Source organism: Protopterus annectens, chromosome 16.part0, assembly GCF_019279795.1.
Source record: "Protopterus annectens isolate FY-2018-M chromosome 16.part0, PAN1.0, whole genome shotgun sequence".
Lineage (NCBI taxonomy): Eukaryota > Metazoa > Chordata > Ceratodontiformes > Protopteridae > Protopterus > Protopterus annectens.
This window is the reverse complement of record NC_056750.1, coordinates 685462079-685475616: the sequence shown is the minus strand read 5'-3', so window position 1 is coordinate 685475616 and position 13538 is coordinate 685462079. Positions and strand designations below refer to the sequence as shown.

Sequence of the window (13538 nt, the reverse complement as noted above, 5' to 3'; positions counted from 1 at the left end):
ACTGAGAAGATCCCATAGGAATCTGCCATTGAATAGTTTGTAAGATGGTACTGGCAGTCTGCTGGTGGCGGTTGTAAAGAGGGTAATTCTTCATAAAGACAGACATAGAATCCAGATGCCTCCAGGCCACATAAATAGCTTCCATTCTTCAGGACAATTTTCAAAGAGGTGACATCCAAAGTTTTCTCATCTTTCTTCTTTATATAGCAGTTAATAAGGCTATGAGCTGTTAACAAATGGCTTCCTGTGGTCCAGAGTTTGATTCCCTCAGCCTACATTTGCCTACTTAATTTCTCTGAGCAAGTCACCTAAACAGAAGGTGTAGTCAGCCTGAGTATGAAAAATGTCCATGTGGCTCAGTGCTCCACTGCATTTAGCAAATCTAGAGTAAGTATTGGATTATTTTTGTTTGATGGAAGGCAGAAGCTCTGCAGAACAGTCCACAGTAGACCTCATGAGCCTTAACATCTCTTCAAAGGAGGATGGTATACGGAACCTCAAAGGGTTGTGACAGGGAGAAGTGGTTTCATGGCCCTTGCCAGCCTCAGAAATCTGGACTTTGGTGTTTTAAAAGTCATCCTAGCAGGAGCTTGAGAGAGGAGGTGGTACCTAACTGTCCCTTGTTCTGATACAAGAGGGCTTACACTTTCCCAACATAAGATTTAATGAACAAAAAGCAGTGTCTTGCACTGGGTCCCCTTCATGTCACTCCGTATGCTCATTTCTAAACTGAACAGTGCTGAGGGCTGTCAGACTCTCCTCTAAATGATTGTCAGTGGGAGGGGAGTATCTGCCAGTGTCCTTCCTTATCACTGTTGCAGTATTCATAACATGAACATGTGGGATCTCCTGCCAAGGATATTCCAACATTCGACCAGTATACTAAAGCCTTTACATCCACCCAGCTTTGTATGTGAGAGACATGCTCCTTGCACAGGCATAGGGCATAAAAGTGACTTACTCAAGCACAATACTCAGAATTTCTTTGTCGCCAGTCCACACTCCATAGTTGAACATCTGTATGAATTCCCTTCAATGAACTGGTTTCTACCAAGCCTTTTACATATTAGTGCCCTGTTGTGGTTCCTTCTTTGGTTTGTGTACTTAGTGTTCATGTCATCCAGCAAGGGAAAATGTTAGTGAGCATTTCCTGTGTGGCCTGGAAGCATCTGAATTCCCCATAAAAACCATCACAAGAAGTGCTTATTCTGCATAGGCACTTCACACCATCATGCCCAGTGTACTATTTGTTAGGATTTTTTCCCCAAAACGTTTCACAGTTGTCTCTTTTTTATCCATTTACCTTGAGAACCAATGTCTCAAATGTTTGAACCAGGGTACCATGGCTGAATCCTGCTGCCCCAAGGTACATGCATCTCTTAAAAAGAAGGCTAAAAGGTCTTGGTCGGACTCTGCTGCTCCAGCCACTGCCGGATATCCAAAGGTGTATGAAGACCCCAAAGACCATCTAGTGCAGACACCGATTTCCTCTACCTGACCCTGTCAGAGACCAACATGAAACCAGCTTTTTGCATATCCTCTTAGGCTATACAGCACAGATGTTGTGGGGGAACCACTGCTGATCATTTCCAAAGCTTCTAGGGTGATTATAGGTATGGCTCTGAGAGCCCTAGGTTGGTCAAAGCTGACTTCCCATTAAGGAAGGAGCAGAAAACTAACCATATTCCTCCCATAGCTAAGGATCTTCAGAGGGAATGGTAGGAGTTTACCCAGGGTTTGTTCAATGCCCTGATGGCCTTGAGGCCCCATGAGGGGTTATCTGTTCCTGTTTTTCATGGTCATCTATGTCAGCCAAAAGGATTAGGGAATTGGATTCTTCAGATGAGGAGGTGAATTCAGTAATGAATCTTCAGCCTCATGGTTAGACTATGAGTCAGAGGAAGAGGATTCCTTGAGTCCTGATTCTGTCAGTGAGGAGTTGTCCTTTGGACAGACTGTGGTCGTGTGATGGAGAGTTTTAAGTGGAATTGCTGCCAGGTCTCTTACACTCAAAAGAGGTACTGTGAGCTGTTATAAATGGAATCTTCTAAACCTTCTGTTGTCACCGCTGTGCTGGATGACTTGTTGAATATATTTGCAGCTGCCTGTGTCTCCTGATTCCCAAGCTCCAGCTCCTATGAAGCCTGACCATTTTTATAAGGTGCCTGAGGCCTTTAATACCTTTACAAGCATCTTCCTTCAGACCCTGTTGTAGTCTCTGCTTCTGCTGACAAGCCATCCAAGCTTCTATCCCCTTCCAAACTTCTCCCTTCTGATATACAGTCAAATTATGGAGAGTCTGGGGAAAAAGGTTTATAGTTGTGATATGGCCTTCAAGGCCATAAATTATCAAACCTGTATGACCAGGTATGTTTTGGCCCTTTTGTCTCAACTGGGGGGGGGGGGGTTGTCAGACCTTACTGACTCTGAAGGTAAGTCTGCTGCCCCTCTCTTTATTGAGATTGACTTTGTAGGTAGCCCAATACTCTATGAAATGTAGTCATGATAAGCCTTATGCATCTTCTAGAGCTGCAGCTTCTTCACGTTCAATTATAAAGAGATACTTTTTGCTTCGTCTCCAGGCCTTACCTAATAATATTAGGGCCAAGCTCTTAGATGGTCCCGTGGGCATTCAAAATCTCTCTGATACAGCTGATGACTTATTTAAGACACTAGAAAATTAAAGTTATGCAGGTTCTTAAACAAATTTTTGTTTCTTCCATTCCAAAATTTCAGACAAACTATTCTTCTAAGTCTACCTTGGTTCATAGGCAACCTCATCAGCCTTCTAAAGGGAATAAAGGTTCCTAAGCACATGCCCTGTGATAAACCCACCCAAACATCTAAAGCTGAAAAGCCCCCTTTTCACAACAAATCTGTTCCATCTGATATATATTCTCTCCCTCCCCTCTGGCAGGCTCCCTTGTTTCTCACCCTGACAAGCAATAGATTACTTCAGACTCTTGGATTCTGTCCATTGTCCATCACTATTCTTTTATATATGGAAATCACTTCCTTCCCCCACCTCTTCTCTTGCCTTCCTCAGCCTCCTCCAGACCAACTTCCTCCTTCTATGATTTTGCAGGATCTAATGGATCAGACCACCATCCAACCCATTCCAAAATATCAGAGGAACAAGGTTTTACTCCAGAATATTTCTGGTTTCCAGAAAAGATTCCTTCCCTCCAGTCTCTGTTTCCTGTCTTATTTCCACAGGCCTTTCTGGTCTCCCTAAATCTAAAGGTAGCATATCTTCATATTCCCATTCGCCCTCTTTTCAGGACATTTTTACACTTTTTCCTCTCATTTCATGTTGTCTGCTTTGCCATTTGGGCTTTCTATGGCCCCAAGGATACTCCCCAAATGTCTGGCCCTTATCCTGGCATGCATTTTGCAGGCTTTGGGGAATCCAAATATTCCTATATCTGGAGAACCTCCTGCTTCAGGCTCCCTCTCAGGCCAGGCTTCTGCAGGATCTGCATTTCAATATGCTCCTTCTGCACAGTGTGGGATTCATCATCAGTCAGTTCTGATTTCTCCTCAAGACCACATTTGTCTCTGGTGCAGAATCCACACCATTCCAATGTTGACTTCTCTTCCTTCTCCAAAGGTTCCATCTCTGATGACCTACTTTTAGGCTCTACTTCTCTTTCTCTCATTCCTTCAAGGGAATTACTCAGAGTCTTTGGGTTTATGGCATCTACCATTCCCATGATTCCTTTTGCCAAGCTTCATATGAGGAAGCTTCATTGGTATCTAAAGTTGGTTTGTGTCTAGCGTTGCCATCCTCTGGAGTTTATATTTCCCTTACTACCTTATCACAAACTCCAAGTTTCATTGATGGATTCTCCTGATCTACCCAAGTCCAGGCCTGGCTTTTCAGACTCCTACACCTATACAAGAGCAGTTCACAGATGCTTCAAATCTAGGGTTGGGAGCCTCTTCCAACAATCTGAAGGTTCAGGGTCTCTGGCCCCTTCATCAGAGTTCAGACCACATCAACTTAAAAGAAACATGAGCACTCATTCTTGCTCTTCAGGCCTTCCATTCTCTTTCGTCTCCAGGCCTTTTAAAAAGGTTTTTACAGACAAAATCACGGTCATACCTCTCAACCTCTGCGCTCAAGAAATCTGTACAAAGCCCTACAAAAAGGAGGGACAAAGGCACAAAAATAGGGACACGTTATAAATATTGCTGGTAAAGACTTAGAAAGTTGATAAAATAATATGATTTGTTTTAGCATGCATTTTCTGGGAGATATGAAGGTTGAAACTCAAATAGTGACTGTAATCCTTAGATCATCCCAGTGATTTGTCAAAAACCACAATTTTTATGATGAACAATCTAAAAATATGAGGCAAAAAAACTGAAAATTCTGTGAAAATCTGTACATTTGAGAGGTATGATGTGGTACATTAACAAGTAGGGGGATCACAAGGTCTTATCTTTAGACTAGACTTCAGGCCTGGGACTTGGCTATCTCCCATCAGGCAGTCTACATCCCTTCAGAACACAACATTGTGGCAGACTTTCTGAACCGGTCTAGGACAGTGTCACAAATGGATGCTTCCCATCTGAACAGACAACTTCATAGGTTCATAGGTGTGTACTAGGCTAATGGTCCTGGAGCCTTTGCAAGCCTAGCCTATAGACGTGCCCTGGCATTGTGCTGCCTGACATTAGTTCCCAGTGCCTCTATCAAGTAGAGCCACTGGAGTGATCCCGGGGTGAATTTCCCATCCACTCATGAAGATTTGTCTTGAAGAGGGCCAGTGAGGTGCTCTGCTTCACATGTATGGGAAGTCTATTCCAGAGCATGGGCAGTCTATGGGTTATGAACCTGTCCCTCCAGCAAGTTCTGTTGATTGTGCTAATGAGGTTGAGGTTTCTGGAGCATGTTGTACGGAAGGATTGGTTCTGTTCCAGTGTCTCAAGTCCTCTGACTTGGAAGGTGGATACAATGTCCTTTTCTTGGAAGGGAATGCTCCTATATGTTTATCCTCTTCTTTTGTGCTTCTCAGGTTTCTGAACAAGTTCAGAAAGGACTCCCCCAGAATCTCACTTGGTGACACCCTGTTGGCCTAGACAGCAGTTCCCCCTTCTCTTTTATCTGGCCAGGGGTAATCATCACAAGTTACCTCATCAGATGGACTTTCTCACACAAGACAGGAGGACTCTCATTCACTCTCCCTTGTCTACTCTTCAGTTGACACTTTGGGTGATTTATCCCATTAAGAAACCACTTTTCAGAGGATGTGCATAGAGTTCTGCAGGAGGCCAGGAAACCCACTAGCAGAAAATCCTGTATAGCTAAATGGAAGAGATGTTCTATTTGATGTCCCAGTCATCACTAGGATCTCCTCAGTGGGGTTCCCCCTTTGGTCCTTTCTGACTTGTGTGAACTACTGCATGCTGGCCCAGCTTATACTTCTGTTAAAGCTCACTTACTAGTCTCTGCTTGTCTGTCCTTAAACCTACCATTGGTTTCTTGTTTTGAGGTCAAACAATTCCTTAAAGGTGTCCTTCATATCAGGCCCATAAGAAAACCTATTCCTTCCTCTTTGGACCTTAATTTTGTCCTTGAAAAATTGACTCTGTCTCCTTTCAACACTCCACCTGTAAGAATGTCTTGTTAGCTGCTCTTACTTTAGCCAAGAGGATTTCTGAACTTCAGGCTCTGATGGCAGTTCCTGCCTTTTTGTTTTTTCATTAGCACAGGGTGTTTCTGAATACTAAGCCTTTGTTTATGCCCAAGGTGGTCAATGAATGGTCTCTTATTCAGTCTATCCAGCTTCCTTCCTGTTTTCTTCTGCACAATTTGCTTGGTAAGAAAGTTCTTCACACCTTGGATCTACTTGGACAGCTCAGAAATTATTTGGATAAGATGAAGACTATCTGCAAACTGGAGCAGTGTTTTGTTTCTTTTAATACCAGGACAATGGGTTTGGCAGTTTCTAAGCGAAGCCTCTCCTCCTGGATTTGTAAGGCCATTGCACCTCGCTGGCCTTGTTCAAGAGGAATCTTGACCAATGGATGGGAGATCACAGATACACCCCAGGGGTTACCTCAGTGTCACTGCTTGACAGAGGCACAGCAAAATAAATAATATAGTTTCTCCAAACTAAAGGGGTGGCGTAAGCCACAAAAAACTAGTAGGCTTTAATAATGCTCGGCCAGAGCAGATAGTATGAACCTATGAACCTATGAACCTATTTCTTTTTGTTATTCTTTACATGACAAACCGCTTTCTCCTTTTGCTAAAGCTCATTCTACAAGCACAGAAGCCTCTTCTGTAGCTTTCTTCAAGGGTTTGGATACCAGATCCAACCTTGAAGCTGCTACTTGGTCCTCTGCCCACACTTTGACTGAACATTACAAGTTGGATGTCATTTCCAGAGCCAGGGCAGGATTTACCAGGGCTATCCTTCCTGGGTTTGTGGAGGGTTCCTCTGTTCCTTCCTTCCATCCTTTACAGTAACTTTGGTAATCTCCCACATTATGAATACTGCAGCAGTGATCAGGAAGGGCATAGTACAGTTGTGCAAGATCTTGCCATAACTGTTGCAGTATTCAGTCACTCACATCTGCCCCCTTTTCTGTCTTTCCTTCTGGTAGGCACACACACGATTGGCCAAGGGTGTCTTTTTCTTTTTCTTTCCTCCTGGATGCAGATGTCCTCCATTTTCTGGGGCTGCTCTAGTTTTTCTGGGGTACTTCACTTCTGAGTAATGAGCTTGCGTTTGTCACCTTTATGCCCTATGCCTGTGCAGGTGACATAATCTGACGTACGACTCTGGGAGAGTGTTAAGACTTTGGTATACTGGCCAGACATTGGGCTGTCCTTTGCAGGAGCTCCCACGTTATGAATAATGCAACAGTGCAAAGGACATCTACTGCTATGGTAAGACCTTTCACAACTGTACTGTCTTTCCTTGTTATCCAAATAGATGAGCAACTTAATCCATCACTAATCATGGGAGATAGTGTAGTGGGCAAGGTACTTGAGGTTGTCACAGGGCTAGACTTTGTTTAAAGGATTCTTTGGGCAGTGCCTGATCTGTAAGCCACTTATCTTCTCTCTGACTGTCCCATCTGACTGGACCAAGTTTATATTAATGACCTTTCTGCCAAGCTAGCATGGTCTTTCTCTAAAGACCCCATACTGGTTGAGGTGATGTAGGACTCTAGAGTTTTGCACCTTTTTCTGCTGGTGAGTGGGTTGAAGTGTTGATATTTATGGAATTTATGGCAAACATTATGTGCCTGTTACAAATGGTATAGACGGTGCCAGGGCACATTCTCCAAAAAAATGCAAGAACACTTTAAAGGCCTTAATGATTTAGATTCCAGATATGAGAATTGGCCGATAACATGCAAGTGTCAGAATGGAACTGATTGAGGAGCAGATTGATACAGTCTCATAACCTAGGCTGATATTGAAAGGTACTACCATTTGATGTGTATTTTCTCTCGAACACAGTAGCTACAGGTTTTCCGAGTTGGGTCACATTAGGAATTTTAGAAGAGGAAACTCAGCAAGTACCACTACCCACTGTGAGAGAATTGCAAAGTTAGAACTAGACAACTGTATATGACACGGTTATTAAATTGCACTGAGAAGAATAATGTAATTTATGAAAAACTGAGGAGCTGAGGGACAGATGATAACTAGCACACTCTTGATCGCTCTCTCTTTGCCTTCCTCAGGTTCACTGCAATAACATGTTCAGCAGAGGAGTGAAGATTTTCCGTGAAGTCCAGTGTTGTTTCAAGTTGCAGCTTGCCTCACAGTGGGAGTCTGAACCAGCTGGTTTCACTACAGTGCTCGATGACAAGAACCCCAGTGCTCGCTTTGTCACTATACCGTTGCATCATAGAGTCGCCAAAGCTATCTTGTGCCATTTTTATTTTGCAGACACATGGATGATGTTTAGTGAAATCACTTTTCTTTCTAGTAAGAGCAAATTACTCAATTGTTTTCACATGGTTTGTCTTGGAAATAACTAAAAAGCTTTACAAAATATGGATGTAGTGTTATTGACAGTAAAAGCCAAAATATGCAGCAGAAAACCATTGAAATGCAACATGCATTAGTGAAATTGTAAGCATCTGTCTATATTGTCTCAATTCTGTAGTTTTTCAAGAAATGGAAAATATTTGAATTTGGATTATAACAGACTTAATCCAAGTAACATAAACCTCTTGGGAGAAAATTATTTTAGAATTTGTGACTAGAAAATGTGTGTAATGAACTGCCATCATATCAGTAGCCATAAACTTCATAAGAGATAGTCAACATAAGTTTAGCCACAAATGTGGAACAAGCAGGTCTGAATACACATGTACATCAGAAGTAGCTGGTGTCCTGCTTGGTATGCTTTAAGCTACCATGAACACCTGAGGTGCACATGTGCTTCTTGGAGATATAGTCAACACTGGGTAGACTGGACTTATTTAGAAGCATGATACCTTCTTTTTATTTTACTGTTTTAGTACTGTGGTGGTGGTGCTGCGGTAGCATTGTCGCCTCACAGTTAGACGTTGCACGTTCGATTCTCAGTTAGAGCATCTTCTGTGTATCGACATTCGTGAATGGGTGTTCCTTCGCTGAAGGTTGTGCTTTAGGCCCGGCAAGCCAGCACGTAAAAATCTACTGCAAATCATTAGCGGACCGGAGTTCCGCTGTGGCGACCCCTAACTGGGAAAAGCCAAAAGAGTAATGGCAGCTGAACTAAAACATGCATTCTTTTGTCATTGCTTTATATAGAAAGGACTGGACCAAAGAAACGGTCGATGTTAGTTATGGGCTTAATCTCCATGCCAAGAAATAAACATAATATTTTTTAGTAACTTTAGCATCACCACAACATAACATCTGGGTAACATTCAACTTAAGTGTGACCCACTTATCTCAGACTCTGCTATCTGTGTTGATAAAAAGCCCTCCCTTGACCACCATGCCTCTGTTATGGTTAGAAAATCCTTCTGCCTTGTACACCTTATACTTCATTGTATCTCTTCAAGGTTCAAATATGTTATAGTACCACATTATTCTTCTCTTATTAGGACAGATAGTGACTATAATGCCCTCTTCAACCTGTTTGCAAATTAAACCAACCTAAAGGACCTAAGCATTTTTTCACCAAAATCATATTGGATCTTAGTACCTTGACTACTTCAGTACACTACATGCTGTTCTCCATTTTGGATAGTCTCCTAAAGGGAGGTGGTCACTGCTTAACCTGCCTTGCTGTGAACCAGAACAAGTGCTAAAGCAAATGCCTGCTCTAGAGACCTAAACCAGTATGTATTCCATATTAGCAGTACAAGCTTTTTGGCAGGTACCCAACCCCCTATATCCCCTATTTCTGAAATAATCTCCCCTTGCATATCAAGCAAAGTAATTTCTGGCAACCTTTAAAACCAGACTGGATTGGTAATCAAAAGTTTCCCCTGGGGATGAGTGGGAAAAATCTGCTTATTGCCATACACTGTTGATCTCCCATGAGTGTTGAGTATTAGGGCTAAGCATTTGATGGTGTTCTGTGCCATAAACCTAGATAGAGTCGTAAACCTAGATAGAACCTCTGAACCACTGCTGCTGAAATCACAGATAAAAGTAGTTATTCAATTTGCATTTTAAAGGAAATAAATGAAGCAAGAATTTACTTATTTTTTTACAGATGGAAAGAAATCAGATTCAGTGTTTCCCTAAAATCTTTGTCATTTCTGAGGGGTATTTTTTTTTATATTACTCTTCTTATTGCTGTACATAAAACGTTTGTTAAGAACTCCAATATAAAAATAATGGCAGCTAGGCAGTAAAATTATCTGTGGTGGACTGGTACCAAGTCCATGCTGGGCTCCAACTCTTTCACAACCCTGAACTGGATTTATCAAGTAATCAGAGAATAAATGAATTAACACATACAAGCTGGTTTTGTCAGTCAATGTGATGCGTGTTACAGAATCTGCAAAGGCATTTTTGTAAGTTCTACCAAAACTAAGTGAGCACCTTATCGGGCACTGCACCCAGGTGCGTGATGATATCTGATGTTTTGATTACCACATGTAGATGCCTTTAAAGCATTCTATCCATAGAGTCGTTGCTGGGCTAGCATTTCTCTGTTCCTACCTTTTATCTAACAACTTAAATCAGTATTACCTCTGCATTACAAGACGTTGCAGAATATGTTGTTATTACTAAGGCGAGATGAGGTGGTGCATGATCTTTTTGTGCTACTTTAGGAATTTGTAGTAGCCAGTAATGTAAACATTAAGTATACATTTAGTTTTTGTAGCTCCATGGTGCAGAGTGTTGGAGCCCTTTCTGTGATCCAGATGACTAGGATTCTATTAGTTGAGTAGCCAGGGAGGAAAGCAAGTGTAGGTCCTGGCTGACTCTTAACCCGGTGATGTGGAACAAGTGGGTTGATTGGTCAAGAAGTAGCTTGTCTTAGCAGTTGTGGAGCTGAACTCCTACCACCAGGTGGCAGTATTTCAAAGCTTTTTAAAGTGTTTTTTCAAAGTTTTCAAACTTAATTTGCACCATGGCTTATGCCTGTAAAATATCACAAATAATGTCCAAACCAAAGGGTGAAAAGGTCATACAGACAAAAACTATTTAGTAAAAACTGCACGAAAGGCCCAGCCAAGCTAGAGTCTTCACTGTACCTTGTAAGCTCTGTGTTTCGAAAGTGTACCCAAACCGTCCACTTGTGGAGTACTGACAAATTCAGAAAAGGCCGAAACATCCATCTCTAAAGCTAGAGGGGTTTGGTTTTATTGGATTTAATGTACCCATAAAGGCTTAAAATGTAAGAATGTCATGTGCATTCTGAAGTCATGTAGCTGAAACAGTAATTTGTATATATCCTATGGGCCTCCACTGCAGGAGGTTTAAGGTATTGCACAGAAAAGACTATAGCTTCGCTGGGCCTTTCTTGTGGTTTTTAATGGATGGTTTCCGTGTGACTGCTTTACTTTGTTTTATGTATGTGTATAAGGGTGATGTGCAAAGCAGTAGTAACTACAGAGGGATAAATTTGATCAGCCGCAGCATGAAGTTATGGGAAAGAGTAGTGGAAGCTATGTTAAGAAGGGGATGGTGAAAAGAGCACTACAGATGTGATGTTTGCACTGAGGGTGTAGATAAAGAAGTATAGAGAGGGTCAGGAAAAGTTGCATTGTGTCTTTGTGCACTTGGAGAAAGCATATGACAGGTTGCGTAGAGAGAAGTTGTGGTATTGTATGAGGAAGTCAAGAGTGGCATAGAATTATGGAAGAGTGGTACAGGTTCATGTCATCCAGAAAAGGAAAGTGTAGGTGTGAACGTCAGATCCCTCATAAGGACGCCCACAACCTGTGTTTATTTTGCCTAGGGTGCACCCACAACCATAATGCCTGCACTATTTGTCAGGTATTCGTCCCGAAGATACTTCACAGCTGTCTGCACACCCTTAGCATTTACTTGGAAAATCAAAGACTTAAACATCTGGCTTTTGGGATGGAAGGGCTGTCCGGTCATACTGCCAAGCCACCGAAAAAGAAGGCCAAAGTTTCAGGGCCTGAAACTACCGCTGGACCTCTTCCACCTGACGTTCCCCCTGTGGCCAAGGTACACCTAGAGGAATGTATGGAACCAGCCGACAGATATGCAGGTACCATTTCGGGAGGCTGCACAACCAAGTTTGGAAAGCACATCCATGGAGGTTATGCAGACATTTGGTGCCAATGACAGGGTGGAGCCTCGGCTCACTGTGTACATCCAGAGTGATCCTTCATCCACTTCTATAGCCCCTGAAACTAGGCCCTTCTTAGGCCCGTCTCTTCCTTAAAGAAAAAAACAAAAAAATAAACATGTTTCTTCATCTTCTGAGAACCTACCTGACTTTCAAGCCATCTCTCAAGGGTTGTTTTAATGTCTTTATAACCTAGGCCTTCCTTGGCTGCTTGTCTCACAGCTACTCTTCCTTTTATTAGTCCTAGGCCCCCAGAACATTGAACCTCACACCTTGGAGGCTGAAGAGTCTTCAGATTCCTCTTCTGAGGATTCTTTGTCTTATGCCTCTCAAATGCCTTCTCCCCTAGGTTATGCATCCTCTGAGGAGGACCCTGCTGAGGGAGATTCCCCCGGGGAGGACCTGACCTTTGGAAACAGTTTCTCAGTTGACAGTATTCTTCAAATAGGACTCCACAGAAATGACTGAAGTCCAAAAGAGATATTATGAACTCTAACAAATGGACACTCCTGCACCTTCTGCAGTTCCACCAGTCCTGGCCTTTTTAGATGCTTCCTCTGCAGTTTCTAAAATTCCTGAATCCCAACCCCCTGCCCCAAGAAGACCGGACTGGTTTTATAAGGTCCCTGAAGGGACAACATTTCTGATTGTATCCTGCAACAGATCCTGGTGCTATCTCTGTCTTTGCAGACAAACCCTCAAGACTGCTACCTTCCACCTCTGCCCTCCCTTCTGATAAGGACAGCAAAACAATGGAGAGAATTGGCAAGAAGATATTTACTTCAGCTACTCTGGCCATCAGCTACCAGACACACATGTCCAAGTACTCCCTGGCCCTTTTATCTCAGGCTTCTAAGCTTTTGGATAGCCTCCCTGATTTGGCCACTAATTCCCAAATTTCTAGTCTGATCAACTTGTCCTCACAAGTGGCAAGACATTCTATCAAATACAGTTATGTTGCTGCAAAGGCTTCGGCCAGATCTGCAGCTCCCGCCTCAGTGCTCAGGAGGTACTCTTGGTTGAGGTTGCAGCCTCTTCCTGATGATATCAGGGCTAAACATTTAGATGCCCTACTGGGCAATTCAGCCTTGTTTGGCACCCAAGTGGCAGAACTTTTCAAAACCTTGCAACAAAAGTGAACAAAAACATTTGTTTATCACCTTTTCCTAAATTTCACAGGAATTACCCAAATAAGACTCAGTTTATTAGAAAACACTTTGGCCCTCCTCCTCTGGCTAGGGGAAAAAAGAGTTCTAGAAAGCAGCAGACTCCTCCTAGGCCTGCCCAGACACCAACCCAGAAACTGCCCTTTCAGTATAAGACAGGTAATTTGTGACTACCTGCCTCCTCTTCCTCCCCACCAGGCCATACCCACCTTTCCCAGAAACTCTCTCACTGTCTCCCTTTCTGGGAAAGCATCACCTCAGACAACTGGGTTCTGTCTATCATAAAAAAAAAATTCCAAGGCAACTGCATTGACAATGTGACCGTTTAATAATCAATAACTTCACTAAAACAAAATAACAACAGCAATACACAATACACGAAACATGTAACGTAATCTTGTACACACTAAGCACTTTCACCCATCAAATCTGTGGGTTTCATCAGAGTAAACTTCCCTTGAAAATACATTTCCTTAAATAAGGTATTCTCATTAAAAATTCCCCAATCAGCCTTAGTTATCTTTGAGTCATTCATATTATTATAATAAATACATCTTGCTTAAAATAAACGCCTCTTGTCTTTTAGAACAATATATATATATATATATATATATATATATATATATATATA

General features: G+C 42.3%; 1 protein-coding gene across 4 annotated transcripts in view; it reads left to right on the top strand.

The window, feature by feature from the left end:
* Window positions 1-13538, top strand: part of LOC122790442 (discoidin domain-containing receptor 2-like) — a 1000047-nt gene that overhangs the window by 721294 nt on the left and 265215 nt on the right. For all 4 annotated transcript variants that reach the window (XM_044057975.1, XM_044057974.1, XM_044057973.1 and 1 more), the window contains exon 9: window positions 7708-7954. In XM_044057975.1, coding sequence (XP_043913910.1) covers window positions 7708-7954 — 247 coding nt within the window. The remainder of the gene's footprint in view (window positions 1-7707; window positions 7955-13538) is intronic.